We start from the raw sequence: 18,780 nt of genomic DNA on the forward strand, positions 1-18,780 counted from the left end.
AGTTCTTGTTGATTAATATCACATCATTTTAAAAGTAATGGCAATTTTTCTGCAAAAATGGTGGAAAATTATGACTCCTAGTCGCTGATCATGATTTATAAAGCACCAAGTCTAATTGATTTTGAAAAAAACGTACTCGTTGAGTAATGTGGTGTTGGTGAGACCACTAGAGTTGCTCATTCATTTATAATTTTTTTTTTTTAAATCCCTATTTAGTTAGTGGGAATATAAATTAGCCTAACCTCTTTTTGCATTACACGTCTTCTGACGTAGGTCATTTCTAATTTAGGCTATTTTAATTAATTGACAAATCTCTGCACATGTACATATGCGAATGAAAATATTACAAGAATGTTCTCTTTTTATACAGCATGTCACATTTTATGTAAGATCAAGTTCAAGAAATCTGGAAAGGATCAAATCTGATCGTCTGAACCTCCACCCCCTGTTCACATACCCAATTTGTCTCTGACTGTTTGTCCCCCATCATTATCACTTGTCTCATCAGTCACCTCAGTGCTACACTGCAGACTCTCTCTCTCCTGCACCCAGCTGGCACGAGCTTCCCGTAGTGCCAGGTTGGCATCTGCCAGCTGCAGAGTGAGCTGTGCGGCCTGTAGTCTAGCCTGGTGAAGGTCGGCCTGGGCGTTGTCCCTCTGAGCCGCCATGTCTCTGAGATCAGTCCGCAGGGTCTCGACGCAGCGTTCGCTGGCACTCAGTCGCTCCTGAACAGCGCGCAACTCTGCTAAAGCCGCTTCACTGGCTGCCTGCATCACAACACCATGTTGAGCATTTCTCATTCCACAGTCCATCCTGTCAAACTGCTGCTTCAGTTTGTGTGGGAAAGTGACACTACAATGATTGTGTGAGGGTACGTCTGTGTATTTGTGCGTAAAATCAAGTGGGAGGTTGGTGAAAGACTGTTAAACCTCCTATGCTTGAAATGTTTAGTGTGTGTGGGTGGGTGGGTGGATGTAGGAGAGTATAAAAAGAGATATATGGATGCGAGTGAGCTTTTTTTTTTGCACGGACACCTCTCTGCGTGTAATAATTAGTTTGAACACGAAAGTATGTGTGTGAGGGACACACCTCCTTCCTGTGTGCGTTGTTGAGCTTGTGCGTGAGCGTGGTGATGGTGTCTCGGAGTTGCAAGGCGTGTGTGTCTCTCTGGGCCAGAGAGCTTCTCAAACTCTGGAACTCTGTCGAGAGGCTATGCAGCTCTTTCTCAGTCTGCTCCAGCTTCAGCTAACGGAACATAAACACACCCACGTTTTGTTTACCTTCTCAAATTGACCATAGCTGCATTGTACATAATTGATACCATGCCTGTGGTTTTCCCCGTCTGTCTGTGGGTTGGGTGTTTTGCATGCATTTGGCAAATTATATTTACATATACTACAACAGAGTAAAAACCACATTCATTCAAATTACATTAAAATCCTACACTACTGACAAGATCATTACAAGCACGCTTTTGGACAGCAGCTCTGCTTTCTGGCTTCCTGTCACATGACGAGCTGAGTTTTTTTTTTCCTCAAAAAAAAAAAGCCGGTGACAGGACAACCATTTATACCTGCTGTAATACAAGTAAACGAAACTTCTGGACATTCCACAACGTTAAACCCAACGACAAACAGCTAAAAAGTATGACATGCCATTCTTTAATAAATATTCAACAAATTGCTGTGGAATAAGAGGAATAAAAAAAAATTGCTTGGGACGTAACAGCATCACTCCACCTTGTTGATTATATTCCTATACCAGTACAACCTGCTGTGTTTTATTCCTTATATGTACAATATTATGAAGTGCAGTGAACTGGTTCACTCATTCATATATCCATTTATGGTAATATACAGTATATACTGTATAGTAGCACATAGTTTTTGCAATAATAGTCATGATACTGGAGCGTAAAAGAAATGCATAGAGTTTTGCCAGAGGAATGTTAGTGTTTTGGTACTGGCCTAGATTTACTGACCCTTGGGATGCTTTTGTCGTGCAGACATGGAAACACTTGGACATGGACAAGATGTACAGCAAGGCTTTATGGAAGTTAGAGTTTCTGTGCCAACTTTATGTACCTTAATATTCTTGTGTTCACTTTCCACTTCTTTCTTCTGGCCTGCAGCTTTTTTGGCTCGCTCCTTCATCCTAGATTTAAAAAAAATTTAAATAAAAATAATTCCCAATGCTGGTTACATTATCAGGTCGACAGCCTGATGTTCTCCTCCCTTCTTATATTAAATATAAAAATGCAAAAATTAGATTACATAGTATACAATATATCAAAACATATACAGACATCAAAACTATGAAATAGCATATGGAGCATATATGGAATTATGTGGTAAACAAAAAAAAAAAAAAAAGGATTTAAAAAAAAAAAAAAGTTTGATATTGGGTGGCATGGTGGTATAGTGGTTAGCACGGTCGCCTCACAGCAAGAAGGTTCTGGGTTCGAGCCTAATGGCTGATGGGGGACTTTCTGCGTGGAGTTTGCATGTTCTCCGCATGGGTTTCCTCCGGGTGCTCCGGTTTCCCCCACAGTCCAAAGACATGCAGGTTAGACTAACTGGTGGCTCTAAATTGACCGTAGGTGAGAATGTGAGCGTGAATGGTTGTTTGTCTCTATGTATCAGCCCTGTGATGGCTTGGTGACTTGTCCAGTGTGTACCCTGTCTCTCGCCCATAGTCAGCTGGGATAGGCTCCAGCTTGCCCACGACCCTGCACAGGATAAGCGGTTATGGATAATGGATGGATGTTTGATATTTTAGATTCTTCAAAGTAGCCACCATTTACCTTGATGACGATTTGCACACTATTGGCATTATCTTAACCAGCTTCATGAGGTAGTCACCTGGAAAGCTTTTCAATTAACATTTGTGCCTCGTCAAAAGTTAATTAGTGCAATTTCTTGGCATTTGAGATCAAATAGTAAATAGTAAATAATAAAAATACAGTAAATTGCCCCATTCCATCCACAACTGTAGTAATCCATACTATGTCAAGAAGCACTCGACTAAAGGGGTGTTCACATGGCAACTTTTACTCCGGTGCAGCACCGGGGCTGCCCCGGTAGAGCGTTCACACGGTACAAAGTTATACCGGTGTAGCCCCTGAAAGCTGCTTAAACCGGTGCAAATCTAACCCTGCTCGGGAGGTGGTTTAAGAAATTTCCTCCGGAGTAAATGCTAGTTTGCGGGGCAGCACCGATATAAAATGGGACGTCTGAACGCTACAGAGGTAGACTCGCTACGCGTGAGGAGAGTTGATTACATACGGGCATTGCATAATTTGCATCCTGGTATTTTGCGCTTCCAAAATGGCGAATATCAACAACAACAGAACTGCGTGTCTTCCAGTGTTGCCAGATTGGGCGGTTTCAAGTGCATTTTGGCGGATTTGAACATATTTTGGGCTGGAAAACGTCAGCAGTATCTGGCAACACTGGTGTCTTCATCCACGTTGTTTTCCCGGCGCTTGGTGATGCCATGACAACCAGGAAAAGGAAGTACATTTTCACGCATGCGCATATTTAATTTACGCATTATTACTATCGTATAGCACGGCTGCAAAAACCGCAGTGTGAACGCAAGTGGGGCTGCACTGGTGCTAACACGCTTCTCTCTAGTAAGCAGGTTTGTGACGTGTGAACACTCCATAAAATTTACACCGGTGTAAGATATATCGCAACAAAATACATCGGTGCAGCATCGATGCAAATATGTGCCTTGTGAACGCCCCTTTAGTAAAGAGAAACGACATCCATCATTACTTTACGACATGAAGTGCCTTTAATAAACTTACTCAAATACAGAAAAACAAAACATTGAATTAGAAGATGTGTCCAAACTTCTGACTGGTATACTTCTATGCAACATGTAGATTTTCTCCACACACTTAATTTGTTGCTTCTATGGCTGTATCTGAAGTGCTGTTGTATTGTGCACATATAATGCTCTAACTAGGTGATAGGAAGCCATTATGCTAGAACACTTCTAGGAATAGGAACACTTATAATGAATTGGAAACCATTTGGGATTTGGCCCCAATGTATGAATTAATCCTCACTGAAATCGTGTTTTGAAATGTCTGGCTGACACATTAATGACAATTCTCTTTGGGGGAAATGCATAAAATGAATCTCAAAGTTTAAAGTTTATGATAAAATGATGGTAATGAATTTGCTGACTTTCTGGGTAATCAGTACAGTGTCAAAAGTTGGTGTCAACCCAGTTTAATCATGACATTACAGCCTTTTTTATTCAGCCCTGCTCCTCTTAAAGGAACAGTCCACCATACTTCCATAATGAAATATGCTCTTATCTGAATTGAGACGAGCTGCTCTGTACCTCTCTGAGCTTTGCGCGACCTCCCAGTCAGTCAGACGTGCTTGTCACTCCTGTTAGCAATGTAGCTAGGCTCAGCATGGCCAATGGTATTTTTTGGGGCTGTAGTTAGATGCGACCAAACTCTTCCACGTTTTTCCTGTTTACATAGGTTTATATGACCAGTGATATGAAACAAGTTCAGTTACACAAATTGAAACATAGCGATTTTCTATGCTATGGAAAGTCCGCACTATAATGACAGGCGTACTAACACCTTCTGCGCGCTTCGGCAGCGCATTGATACGGAGCTCAGATATCAATGCGCTGCCGAAGCGCGCAGAAGGTGTTAGTACGCCTGTCATTATAGTGCGGAATTTCCATAGCATAGAAAATCGCTACGTTTCAATTTGTGTAACTGAACTTGTTTCATATCACTGGTCATATAAACCTATGTAAACAGGAAAAACGTGGAAGAGTTTGGTCGCATCTAACTACAGCCCCAAAAAATACCATTGGCCATACTGAGCCTAGCTACATTGCTAACAGGAGTGACAGCACGTCTGACCGACTGGGAGGTCGCGCAAAGCTCGGAGAGGTACGGAGCAGCTCGTCTCAATTCAAATAAGAGCATATTTCATTATGGAAGGACTGTTCCTTTAAGGTAAGAGGAAAGCCCTACCTCTCGAGATCTGTCTCTCTCTCCAGGGCTTTTTGGGTGAGCACCCTGATGTTGTCCTCCAGCTGGCTGATCCTCTGCTCACTGGAAGCTTCTTTAACTAGCAGGGCCTGCTTCTCCTCCTGCAGAAGCTCACCAAGAGCTACCGTCTCCTAAATAACGGGCAGTTTTAAATGTAGTAGTGAAACAATATGATAAAATTACAATATACAGACCAACAGACCAGAGACAGACCAGAGACAGACAGACACTACAAAATAGAAGCACTCTACTTTCACAGTTAAGGACGGGCTTCTCCTGTTTGTTCATTATATTGAACTTCAGCTTCATCGATATATTTCAGTAGGTCTGGATGATAGGGCCATATGTAATACACATATAATTTGACTGGGATAATTGGCATAATGTCAGAATAAACACAGCACTTTGGGTGAAGGGTTATTGGAGGAGCGTTATTAGTCTTGTACCTCCTGCTTTGTCTTCATGTCCTCCATTTGTTCCCTGGTGTGCCTCAGCTCCTCCTCCAGCTCCTTGCTCCTCTGCTCCCACACCTCTCTGGTCCTTTGTGAGCACTCTCGCTCATGTTCACACCTCCTTTCTGCTGCTTCTAGAACCTTTAGTAACTCAGCCCTCTCTTTCAGACACTCCTGCAGCCGGCTCTGAAGGAAGGCAAGAATTTAAAATAAATCAGTTATCTTTGTTCAGAGACGTACATTACAGGTGAAAAAGTAATGCGGGGGGGACCCCACAACCCATGCTGGGCCAACCAAAAGCTGCCAGAACAGCTCCAATGCAGTGATTATCATTAATTATTTTAAAATGTTATTTTTAGTATCAGAATATAGCTGATTTGGTTAACTGAAAACAGCTTCTTTTTTTGCACTGCAAAGCCGTGAAATGCTTATTTGGTGACTCCATTCAGGTGGAAATTGCTACATGTGATGTCTCAACCCTGACTTGGTGAGCACTTGTACTGCACATTTTAGTTCGCTTTGCTCAGATGCAACACTAAGCTACAGTGTCGCACAGCTTTTAGTTGCGTTTAAAGCTAGAACCCGTAAGCGTGTGCTCGCACCTGAAGAAGCTCGGCTTTGGGAATGACAACTAGCATGTCCTCGCTGCCTTCACCTCCTTCCAGGGCTTGCTCCAGAGTCACCAGCTCCTCCAGTGGCTTTGGAGCAGAGAAAGTGAAAGCAGAGCTGCAGGAGCACACTTCGCCCTTCCCATCAACATATACAAACTGGTACTGCTCAGCACTGGGGCCTGGCAAATAACAAGCTGTGAGAGTGTGGGACAGATCACATGATTACACAGAAAGGAATAATGACACTTTAAAGCCTCAGACTATTGTGTTTATTTATTTATTTTTTTAAAAAGAGTTTTCTACCCCCAAAATCTACGAGTTTGAAATAAATCCATTATTCTAATCCACATTAAGTCTAAGTTATAATTATTTATAGGCTGCTTGTTTTTTGTTTTGTTTTTTTTTTAATCCCACTGAGGTTTGCATTAAACCCATTTAATTGAATTGAGCAATCAACCAGGCTAATAAATATAATAACTCAATAACAATTATACCAGTGATTTTTAATGGCAAGTTGTGATTTCCACAGCCAGAACTAAATTAAAAATAATGAACCCCTTGGCTATGGTTTACAGATCCCTGGAGCTCATTTCGAGAACCATTGTCATACATAACTGATTATTAATATTAGAGTACATTTGTGTCAATTAGATGATTTGACTTGATAATTTAAGGCTTTGCAAATATTAGTTTTGCATTAATATCAACATCTTTACGTTTGGGTATATGTCTCTTATACACCACCATCTTGAGTGTGTTACAGTGTTTAGATTTCCTGCACAAGCCCAGTTATCAGCTGTGATGACCTCACCGATGACCTCATCGAGCCCTGACAGCAAGTGCAATTTGGCGGTGTCCTCCACTGCACCAGTCTCTTTGTGCCATTGTTTCCCATCTTCATTACTCAATCCACCATTACAACACATCTATTCTTGGCTGTTCCTTAAAGGTGTTTAAGATATTGCCTGCTGCTACTACTATTCTCTCTCTCGCGCGCACACACACACGTCTAGGGCCTTTTAAAACACACCTATCTGATCTAGACTTTTCTTTGCCCTCTAATTTATTTCCCAGACTGACGCACTGTCGAAAGACACTTCATCAACAAGATTAGAACAATGTGTCTCCTAGTTCAACCTGGCCCATGAAAACCATTTACATACAACTTTCCTAAAAGTTTTGGAAGGTTGACTTTGTAAGTGCATACAGGACAGGTCAAAAGTTTGGACACACCTTCTAATTCAATGTTTTTTCTTTATTTTTATTAATTAAAAGGTCACATCATATCTTAAAGTAATGATGGATGTCGTTTCTCTTTACTTAGTTAAGCTTGTTCTTGACATAATATGGATCACTACAGTTGTGGAATAGGGCTATTTACTGTATTTTTTATTATTTACTATTTGACCTCAAACGCATTAAGAAGGCAAGAAATTGCACTAATTAACTTTAGATGAGGGACACATGTTAATTGAAAAGCATTCCAGGTGACGACCTCATGAAGCTGGTTAAGATAATGCAAATCGTGTGCAAAGAGTCATCAAGGTAAATGGTGGCTACTTTGAAGAATCTAAAATATGAAACATTTTGGCTTTTTAACACTTTTTGTTTACCACATAATTCCATGTGTTATTTCATAGTTTTGATGTATTCAGTGTTGATCTACAATGTAGAAAATAGTCAAAATACAGAAAAACCTATGAATGAGTAAGGGTGCACAAACTTTCGACTGGTACTGTAGATTGACAAATGGCAATTACAAAACGCTTTCAGCTGACTTACAGTTCTTAACACACCCAAACTCCATAAAAGTTAAAGCTTAGAGAGAACTGAAAACTGTTGACTGACAAACTGTTGACTGAACAGCAAAAGAGCGCCTCCTGGCATGTCAAATCTTCCTCCTTTACAATGCGAGCCTCTCTTTCTTTCTAACTGGAAGGGTAATTTTATTGTCTTTGATTTCTTTTGGAGTAATTAATATGAAATAACCAAGTTTGAGTTTCACAAGATTTTGTGCACACAACTGAAAAATATGCAGTTTAACCATGACGTATATACAGTCCTGTGCAAAAGTCTTAGGCGCGTGTAAAGAAGTGCTGTAGACCAAAAATGGCTTAAAATAATAAAATGAACTGTTTCAACATTTTAAAAAGAAAAACAAAAAAACAACTATAAACAGCAGTAAGCCATAATAAATGAAACAAAGGCAATATTTGGTGTGACATGACCCTTTGCTTGAGAAAAAAAAGTCGTGTCAGGTACAATGAGTGCAATTTTATACGGAAACGAGCTGTAGGTTTTACTGAGCATCGTACAGAACCAGCCACAGTTCTTCTGGACACTGACTCTCACACTTGCTTCTTAATTTTGCACCAAAACCCAGTAACCTTCATTATGTTTTCTTTTTTAATCTGTAAAGTGGCCTCTTGTGCTCAGATACAAACTTTTTTTTTCCCCTGTAACATTTAATTTTGTGCTGGAAAGCGAATGTTTGAACTATAAAATGTTTTTGTACCAGCTCGATAATGTAGAAGTCATAAAACAGAAATTGTGGGAAAGTCTTTAGGACAGAGTCATTTGTTGTACATGACAAGCTAATGCCGCTTTTCCACTACCAACGCGGCTGAGCCGTGCCGTGCTGAGTTGGGCTGAGTCGAGCTGAGTGGGGCTGTTGGAGTTGCATTTCGACTACAACCGCGCTGAACTGTGCTGGCTGGAAGTGGGTGGACACATTGGGTGGAGTTAGCGAAAGTGGGTGGACGTCACGTGATGTCGTTAGGCGGCACAAACAGTGACATCAGTGACCTTTTAAGCGGTAGTCTCACAACCCGGATAGTAAACAATAAACATGGAGGACATGGAGTCGTTAGTGTTGCTGGTCTTGGTGCTGTGGCTTGTTGTCACCGACAACGCCAACAGATACTGGCAAGAGCGTATAGATGAGGCGAGGCGCATAAGGCTTCAGAAATTCTCGTAATTCGTAATTCTTCTTCTTCTGGGTTTACGGTGTTTACAGATCCCAGCGTGCTCGCGGGGCGTGTGTGGGCATGTGAGGACACTCCTCCTCACCAATCAGTGCACAGAGGAGTGTCTCCTCACGCCCCCAGCCCCACTCGGCTCGGTTTGGCTCGCTTCAGCCCTACTCCAAAACCGTGCGAGTTTTGGGGGCTGAGCAGGGCTGAAGCGAGCTGAGTCGTGCTGTTCTTAGATAGTCGAAACGCGAGCCGTGTCGGGCTGAAGTGAGCTGAAAAAGGGTAGTGGAAAAGGGCCATATGTGGATTTGTTTTATTAACTTAAAGAAGAAGAAGAAACTGTTATTTGTCACATAGCCGACATTACAGCAGAGTGAAATTTAATTCTTTGCATATCCCTGCTTGTGAGGAAGTTGGGGTCCGAGTGCAAGGTCAGCCATGATACAGCATCCCAGGAGCAGAAAGAGTCAAAGAGCCTTGAACCCCTGACCTTACAGATACAAACTTTTTTTTTTTCTGAAAAACATTTAATTTTGTGCTGGAAAACGAACGCTTGGACTCTAAAATGTAGAAGTCATAAAACAGAAATCTATAACAAAGTTTGTATTAAAAAACAAACAAACAATAGAATGCCTTAGATTTTTGCACAGTACTGTATATGTGCAGTAACTCATTGCCAGTTAGAAGATTCGGAGCCTATCAATCGAGGATCACATTTCAAGAGTTCTTGAAATGCTCCTGTTAATGATTTATAAATAAATTTGGTCATATCTAGTTTGATAATGAGGCTCAGGATGATCAATGTTTTAAAAGATTTTTTTAATAGAATCTTAAAACCAAAGGTGACCGCTACCTTGAAAGTGAACACAGCAGTTAACATCAGTCCCTTCCTTGTAGTTGGTTGGAGCCAGAGCCCATACAAATGTATGGTAGTTCCCCACAGATGACCAGCCAACCTGGGGGGGGGGGGGGGGGAACAAACAAATAATAATCCATGAACAAGCTCACAGGTATGCATAATAAATGTATAACACCACAAAAAACAAACAAACAAACAAACAAACAAACAAACAAACCCTCAAAAGTAATGACTTCCTAATAGTCACCTTAAACAGGCCGATCCAGTCGCTGCTAGTCCAGCTGTGCTGAGAGCTGATGCTGTAGTGGCATTCCACTCGGCTCTGTGGGAAGTAGCTCCTGCCCATGTTCTGAAACTCCACCTTCCATGCTTTCTCCATGACCAGAAAAAATGTGCTTCTGAAGGAACAGGGAAAATCAGATTTAAAATTGAAAGGAGCACACATCAACATGCAAGCTGAAAGAAAGTGTTCTAGCTTAGAGGATCCATTACAGGAGAAGAAACTGTCCCTACATGAGTCAAACCCAGGCCACCTGTGTTTAAAAAAGGGTCAACAACAATCAGCTATCCAGAAAACAGACAGGAATTCCCATGCTAAAGCTGCACAACAGCTACGGGAGATGCTGTGTCTCATGTACAGTAGATCCAGCACGACAGGTGGAGCAGAATAAGTACTCAAGGTGCATATTTATAGACTGGGCCGTCAAACTGAGTTCCTGAGTGACATTGGAGAGTTCAGTGTTTTGCCTGGTTGAACACGTACAGTCCGTGTTAAGCTAAATCAGGTACAGTAAACAAAAGAGAATGATCATGTTAAACTTTACTGTGCTATAGCCTTGTCAGATTGTCATTTGATAGTTAAGTGCTGTGAAGAACCCAGTAATGGCAATACAATGAGCTTTAATTAACAACAAGAAAGGGAAAAAAAATATAGTATTACAGATTGTGTGTACTGATAGACCCTCCCTTATTTATTTTGGGGGTGGCGCTCAGACAGGGGTATATGTGTTATTTACCAGCTGGGAGGTCCGTATCATGAAATACCGTGACCGAGGTCTTGAAAGTACTGAGCGAGGCCCTCTGGGCCGAGGTCAGTATTCAGGGCCGAGGTCAGTATTCAAGGCCGAGGTCACGGTATTTCACCATACAGACCGACCTTAAGCTGGTAAATAATATATATATATTTTTTCTTTACCAAATCCTAACAGAAAACGAGAGCGCCTGAAAGGGAAAACTGAGCCGAGCCACCATTTTGAATCCTCATTCACGGCTGTAATGTAAATGGCTTCCTCCTCGGTATACAAGTGCACTTCCATGGCAGGAAAAAAAAAAACTACATTTTGCCGCCTATGTAGTCCCCTATTTATACAAATAGGAGTCATTCAGGATTCAGCCAAGTTTTTGCTCGGCGTTAGCAGCAGTTACAGGTTTTTAGCTTTCTCCTGAAATGTTTTATTTTAATTCTTCTTCCTCAGGGTAGTAAAACTCGCTTTTGCTGGGAACACTGTCGTTATCGCTATCCATGCTGTAAAATTAATGCTATTCTCCTGAGAAATCTGGCAAAAATTTATAAGATTTTTGATAATCATAAATAAATCTTATAAAAAAAAGATAAATGTTGACCAAAAATGCTACCATGTTTGTTGTTGTGAACGAGCGAGTCGCCATAGGTCCATAACCGGAGTCCGTACCGTAGGATACGGACCTGCTCGCCAGCCAATCAGAGCGCAGGATTTGGACAGCAAAAATAATAAGGAATATGAAACAATTAGCCTATCACAATACCTTTAGATATTTCTATGATGCATGATATACATCATGATAAATCGTTTGGCTATTAAATTATAGTGTTGCACAAAAGAAAAAAGTGAACACTGCATTTAATTGCACTTTTATTTACAAAAATAAGCAACTTAGAGTTTGAAAGCATCCAACGAGTGATGTACTGTTTGTGAAAGCTTCATTCTATCTTGAGCCAAGAACCCTGTTTTAACCCCGTTTTGTATGACTCAGGAGTAACGAGTCGTCTCAGTGAGAGCGATTTGTTCATTTCTCCCTGCGCTTCACATGCACGCCACTCAAGCTCAGTTTCATTCATGAACGGGTCCTTCAGGTATGAGTCTCTCGTACACTTGTCACATGACCACTGTGAATTCTCAGTAGGGAGGATTAATCCGTTCACAAATCATAACTACAGGTCTTTTTGGGTCCGAGTCTCTCGTACACTTGTCACATGACCACTGCATATTCTCAGTAGGGAGGCGTAATCTGTCCATGAATCATAATTACAGGTCTGAGTCTCTCATTCGTTATTCACGTGCTTCCAGCAGTCACCTGATCAGTGCTATTACTGGAGATGAGAAGAGAGTTTGCCAACATTAGTTAGTCAAGCAGAACATTTTCATGGCTAGCTAGCTACGTGTAATGTAGTTAGTGAATTAATCTTTAAGTTGCCTTTCCTTTGGAATGAGTTCATACACTGTCTCTTCAGTGACCAGGTAGGCTAAAATGAGTAGCCGTCATACAGTGAACAGAATGATATTTTTATTGATAGCCGCAGCGCTCTCGTACAGGCAGCTGAACTTGAAGTAATCAGTCATTCCAACTGAATAACTCAATAGGCTATGGCCCAAGAGCTTAACAAAGGTGAACTTGTGTATTATACTTTCCCAAGTGAAGCAAACTATGTTGCTCTTAGTGTTTGAGAACAGTACAGGGTGGTTACAGCACCAGTGAATGAATGGTTTGAAGGAAAAAAAAAAAAAATTCATGCATTTTACTGAAAAAGCTTCAAAGATCCAAGTCTGTAAAAAGATCTGTCTGAATTTCCCATCACTGAAAAATCCCACCCCCTCCCTCCAAAACACATGAACCCGCATTGCCTGATTCCTGCTGGAGCTCGAGTCTGAGAGAGAGGAAGGGAAGAGCAGAGTAGGACATCGTTGTCATATCCAACTACCTCATATCTAAGGCCCTGCTTACATTATTTCGAATCAGCGGATCATCAGATTAACGTTTTTAAAACGATTCGCGTACACACACAATTTCTGTGCCCGCAACAAAACCGTTCCCCATGCACACAGCAACGCCAATACACAGATACGCTAATCACATGACTAATTAGACAGCACGTCACATGATCCCAGTGCATATCGGGCATGCGCAAGTCACTCACCACTTGCAAGCACATAAAGTGTGTGAGAGATTGAGTGAGCGAGTGAGAGAGAGTGAGCAAGAGAGTGTGAGAGAGAGGAGAGAGAGAGAGAGAGAGAGAGAGAGAGAGAGAGAGAGCGCAAGCGAGCGAGAGAGTGAGAAAGCATAAGAATCAAAATTTGAAGTTCTTTATGGAAATCAGGGACGCCGTGTCATTGGGACTAAAGAGGAGAAGGTTTTTCAGCAGTCGCGTCACATGACCAACGTGGCATGACCAACGCCAGCAAATCAGGAAGGTGGATGTCACAGTGACATTGTCCAATGACGACGTCAGCTAGAGCTCAGCACTGCGTATCCTCGTTCCTCAATGTTTACACAACACCGGATCAGATACGTACTGAGTTGAATACGTGGGCCCTGGCGGATTCAAACTGTTCCGCCTGTGGAGTTGTTTCCCGGCGTTTTAATGTGCACGGACAGTGCATCCGCAACGACAACGATACGGTCTAATGTAAACACCACCTAATTCACATGTAATAAATCTAAAACCTAACATTATCATAATGAATGTAAACAATGAACATTGCTATTGTTCATACTCACAACTGCCAACTAGCTCACTAGCTTTAGCAATATCTCTGCCTAGCCTCCGGTCATTATTATCATTATAGTGTATTAGCCCCATCTTCAATTGTTTTAGTCCCATGTTTAAATGTGAATAAAGTTGATCAAACGTGTCTATGATTGATCATTCTAGATTTAAAGACAACAGAGCTGGGCCATGCTAAGTAACACCGTCAAGTGGCCAAACCAAACCAGCTCCTTTAGGAGCCACCATGTGCTATAAAAGTCATGACTTATAAAATGCACAAATCACAAATAAATGTACATCATTGATATGAAAAATAAAAAGTATATAATTGTAAATAAATTATAATCACAATGAGACCCAATCTTTAGTCAGTCCATCCCCTGGCATTCCTTCTGGGTTTTTTTTTTTCTCCAGTTTGCTCACTGGTAGTCTAACCTGACTCTCTGTGGGTTTTATTTAAACAAAGAAATTACAGTAGATAATTAAAAAATGAAAATGAATGTCCTAAAATAAATAAAGGACATCTATTTCCATGGGGTTTTCCCCCTGTATTTACTCACAGAAACACAGCTTGGGCTTGCTATGGTCAGATTTTCATGGTCAGGGCAATATGGCCGTCAACCAATATTTATATGCATATTTTTTGTGATACTTAGTTCTAAGAGCTCTCATAAATGACTGTTATTGGTGTCTTAGAAGGTAAAATTATGATTAAACTTAGTTCAAGTCAGTGATGGGGCTAAAACACCTGAAGAATGCAAGATGGTCAGTATGTTAGTGGTCACAATGCTTTAAAGATTTTTAACAACTTTTATTTTTAAAAAGCAAAATGGCTGCCAATCAATATATGACTGCGCGTTATAAATTTTTGATCCTTAAATCTAAAAACTGATAAATGACTGTTATTGGTGTCTTAAAAGGCAAAATTATGATCAAACTTATTTCAGTTCAATGATGGGGTTAAGGGCCCAGTCCCACAATACCGATAACTATACCTATAACTATAAATAAATCGGTCCCCTGCAGTTTATGTAGTTGATGGTCACACCAGACCGATAACGATACCTATAGCTCAGGCCTGGGTTTATCCGTATCAGTGAGATTGCTTCTGGACCGATTTTTCCAGACCTGAACCTGATCCGATAAAACATCTGACCAATCAGGTAACTGTTTACATGTGATGTTATCTGAGCATGTGCTATTTTTCCCGGGCATTTTTGTACATTAATGGAGGAGAAGCTGATTATAGAAGTGTCAAAGAATCCCATGCTTTATGACAAAAAGCACAAGCTGTACAAAGATACAGCCAAAAAGGAAGATGTATGGAAGGTCAACGGCAGTAGAGTGGGTATGACCATGGATTAAAGCAAAAAAAAAAAAAATTGACTGAAATTTACGGGTGGGTGGGTGGGGGGGGGTGTTATGGGTGGATTTCAATGAAATTCACCGGCCGGGTGAGTGCCGTTTGTGCGGGTGAAATTTTTTTTTTTTTAACGCCGGTTTTCCGACATTTTTTTCGGGTTCGTAAATCTAAAATCGAACTTGACATTTACGCATTCCCAGGGCTTTCCACCAAGGCTCATACTAGCCAGCCATGACAAATAAGGAGCCGCCGGGCAGGAGTGTGTGTTTGAGAGAGAGCAGCCCCTCCCCTCTCTGCTCCCTGAGTGGAGCTCGTCGCCTTGGTAACGGTGCTCAGGTGCAGGGAAGAGACACAATCACTACGTTCAGACTGCAACCTGAAACGAACCATATCCGATTTGTTGTGAAATCCGATTTTTTTGTTAGGCCGTTCACATTACCAATTATATGAGACTTGTATGCGATCTCCAATATGAACGGAAAACAACCCAAAAGTGTCCCGCATGCGCAAATTGACACGTAATAAGCACATCTACGAAATACGTAAACAAACAAAAAAAAGCGCACTCTTCAAGTTTGCAAGTAAAGCATGGAGATGAGGCGAGACCTGGCGATGTGGTTTTTGTGGCGGCGGAACTCACACAATAATCTGATTAATGTGGGCAGCAGACTAATGAGACCGAAGGTGTCAAATTACTGGAAATTTCCAGAACAATCTTGTAATACAGGATGATTTAACATCCAGGTCCCTACCAAATCCACCATTAGCTTGATCAATTCTATAAAAGTCTATTTAAATTCTGAAAACTGTACAAATGTTGTTGTTTTCCACCAAAGAGGCGGGATTAGCCAACGCAGAATAGTGACGTTTGTCTCTTGTTGACTACGTGTAGGTCACATGAATGCGACCTGTCCGGTCAGACTGCAGTCGCATGTGTAAATAACGGATATGCATCGGAATTAGGACCACATATCCAAGCGGCCTGGGTCGCATGTGAAAAAATCGGATCTGTGTCGTTCAGATTGTCAATAATAAATCGGATACAGGTCGCATATGGGCAAAAAAATCGGATATGGGTCGTTTCAGGGTGCAGTCTGAACGTAGTCAATATGACAAGCAAAGAGCGCTTTTTCTCAGAGTTCCCTCTCCTCAAACAACGCTGATTTACACGGAAACGAAAGGAGGTACTCACAAAATTCTTTCACATTGAGTGCTACAAGGCTCCGATGAATACATTGATGTAATTTTTTTGTCCCTAGTGGAAAAAATGTGGACAATAGAGCGAGTTAAAAACAAGTGACACTTCTGATTTTGCAGTAAAAGCGCTCCCACGTTTATAATGGGAGTCTATGGGGAAGCGCGCCTGTCCTCTCCTTACTTTCAGGCTTCTCATTCAAAAACTAAGTCCTATCGCTCAGGTAGACACATTGTGTGAATCAAGACAAGTGTGGCTACTACTTTTGAGAAAACTGTGTGTGTAGAGTGAAAATTGTGGCTGAAAACACAGTTTAAATGAGAAAGTTAGAGCTTTTTTTTTTTCAAGCGGCCTACACTCTAAATTCCTAAGCCCCACTGGTGTGTAACGCAATAGACACCCATTATAAAGCCTGATTTTCTCCAGATTTGATCATGGTGTTTGATCTGTGACTGATCAAAAAGTATAGAACCTAGCAAAAAAGTTGAACACCTGATCCACACAGGAGAAGTTTGTCTACATTTTAAAGTTTGAATCGTCTCTAGGTGAAAGCATGCCAGAGCAGTGGATGTTTGAAAAACATTGAAAATGTGCGATTTCACACATCACATCACATTATCTCTAGCCGCTTTATCCTTCTACAGGGTCGCAGGCAAGCTGGAGCCTATCCCAGCTGACTACGGGCGAAAGGCGGGGTACACCCTGGACAAGTCGCCAGGTCATCACAGGGCTGACACATAGACACAGACAACCATTCACACTCACATTCACACCTACGGTCAATTTAGAGTCACCAGTTAACCTAACCTGCATGTCTTTGGACTGTGGGGGAAACCGGAGCACCCGGAGGAAACCCACGCGGACACGGGGAGAACATGCAAACTCCGCACAGAAAGGCCCTCGCCGGCCCCGGGGCTCGAACCCAGGACCTTCTTGCTGTGAGGCGACAGCGCTAACCACTACACCACCGTGCCGCCCCGAAAATGTGCGATTTTTTCAATTAATTCCATAGAAAATGAATGTGAAATTGTGTGATCGTAGAATGCTGAACAAAGTAATAGCATAGCGAGTCCGATCAAGCCGCACGTTTTGATGTATTGTTTGTCTGTGTGCAATGTACGGTTATTGGGTTATTCGAAATCAAAATTTGTACGGAATATGAAAAACGGAAGAACAAGAGTTTGCTGTGCTTTGCACTGCAAACTATTGACTCCCTATATGGGAGTCAATAGTTTGCAATGCATAGCACTGCATCACTAATAAACTCCTGTGCACGCAGTTCCCAGGATTAAATGTATTTTCCACAGACCATTTATTTATTCACTTTACTCAAATACAAAGTAAAATGGCAGTAAATCATCTTTCTTTTCTTGCGTATTGCATCATGAGGCGTTCCTGGCTTGTAAATCTCTTATTTTCAGTGCATGACACATTCACACAACTGAGCATGCTATGAATTAACAACGACAACGGTCTGCAGTGGCGGCTACACAATTAAAACACTCAGCGAACATTTCTCCATTTCTGTATGAAAATACACTCCAACAACTCAGTTTGGTTTCATTTACAACCAACGGTGTCTTTTGATGCCAGCACGTAATTGAACGAGAGAAGACTAGTTTACTGGAGACAAAATAAGCGTTATCTCTGCTTCTGTTCCCTCCGATGTCACCTCCGACAGCCCCAACACATTACTGCCTCCGCCGAGTGCGCGTGCGCACACACACCACATGTAGGGGCCGTGGATGAGTTACTCTCCCTTGATCAACGAAGTCGGCAGGGAATTTGTGGTTATTATCGGTACAAACAGCGCGAATCACAACTTAAATGAGCACGGTTCAGTTTGACATTATTGTCAGTCCGTTAAATAAGCATTTAATTTTATTAAAATCGAAAATTAATATTCAGAGCCTGTGGGCTACAAAAATAATAGTAATTAAAGTAGCCGGCTGGACTTAATTGTGTAGTCGGCTGTATGGCCGGCAGCTGGCGCTTGTGGAAAGCCCTGTCGAATCAGCTCTGCGCATGCGCCGTGCGGCACAAAAAATGGCAGCCACCATGAAGGAAGGAGATCCGGAGTTTTCAAGCATTTGCTTAAGTGTGAAATCGCAAAATGGTATTCTAGCGAACAACAAAATAGTAAAGATTCAGAAAAACAAATCATTCAGTGATCATTTTAATAGTGTAATTTCATCCGAACTAGGCCTAAGGGTTGATTTAGAACTACAAAAAGTCCGTGTGTCGGACATTAAGTACCTTTGTAAAAGTTTTGCAAATGTTGCAGTCAGCATTTAAAATGCTAACAAAGTTTTTGTACAAGTTTTAGTTGATTAAACTGTCATTTTATTAAATGTGTCTGCTTTTGTAATAAAAAAAGTACTGAAAGAAAAAGTAAACACAGCATTGCAATTTCTTACCCATCCATTAAAAAAAAAAATCCCTCCCTCCCGACTGAAAATTTTTTTGCTCACCCGGTGGACAGGAAACGGATTTTTTTTTTAAGGATGGCCTAATACGGGTATGGGTCAAACCCACACATATCTATCTTCTC

General features: G+C 41.4%; 1 protein-coding gene across 2 annotated transcripts in view; it reads right to left on the reverse strand.

The window, feature by feature from the left end:
* calcoco1a (calcium binding and coiled-coil domain 1a) overlaps nt 1-18,780 on the reverse strand; it is a 32,959-nt gene that overhangs the window by 10,425 nt on the left and 3,754 nt on the right. For both annotated transcript variants that reach the window (XM_060937539.1, XM_060937540.1), the window contains exons 2-9: nt 10,174-10,324; nt 9,921-10,023; nt 6,087-6,289; nt 5,479-5,670; nt 5,015-5,163; nt 2,085-2,154; nt 1,090-1,245; nt 513-767 (exon numbers count right to left, since the gene is read on the reverse strand). In XM_060937539.1, the coding sequence (XP_060793522.1) occupies nt 513-767; nt 1,090-1,245; nt 2,085-2,154; nt 5,015-5,163; nt 5,479-5,670; nt 6,087-6,289; nt 9,921-10,023; nt 10,174-10,305 (1,260 nt within the window). In that variant the 5' untranslated portion in view covers nt 10,306-10,324. The remainder of the gene's footprint in view (nt 1-512; nt 768-1,089; nt 1,246-2,084; nt 2,155-5,014; nt 5,164-5,478; nt 5,671-6,086; nt 6,290-9,920; nt 10,024-10,173; nt 10,325-18,780) is intronic.

The sequence above is a fragment of the Neoarius graeffei genome, chromosome 13 (genome assembly GCF_027579695.1).
Source record: "Neoarius graeffei isolate fNeoGra1 chromosome 13, fNeoGra1.pri, whole genome shotgun sequence".
Classification (NCBI taxonomy): domain Eukaryota; kingdom Metazoa; phylum Chordata; class Actinopteri; order Siluriformes; family Ariidae; genus Neoarius; species Neoarius graeffei.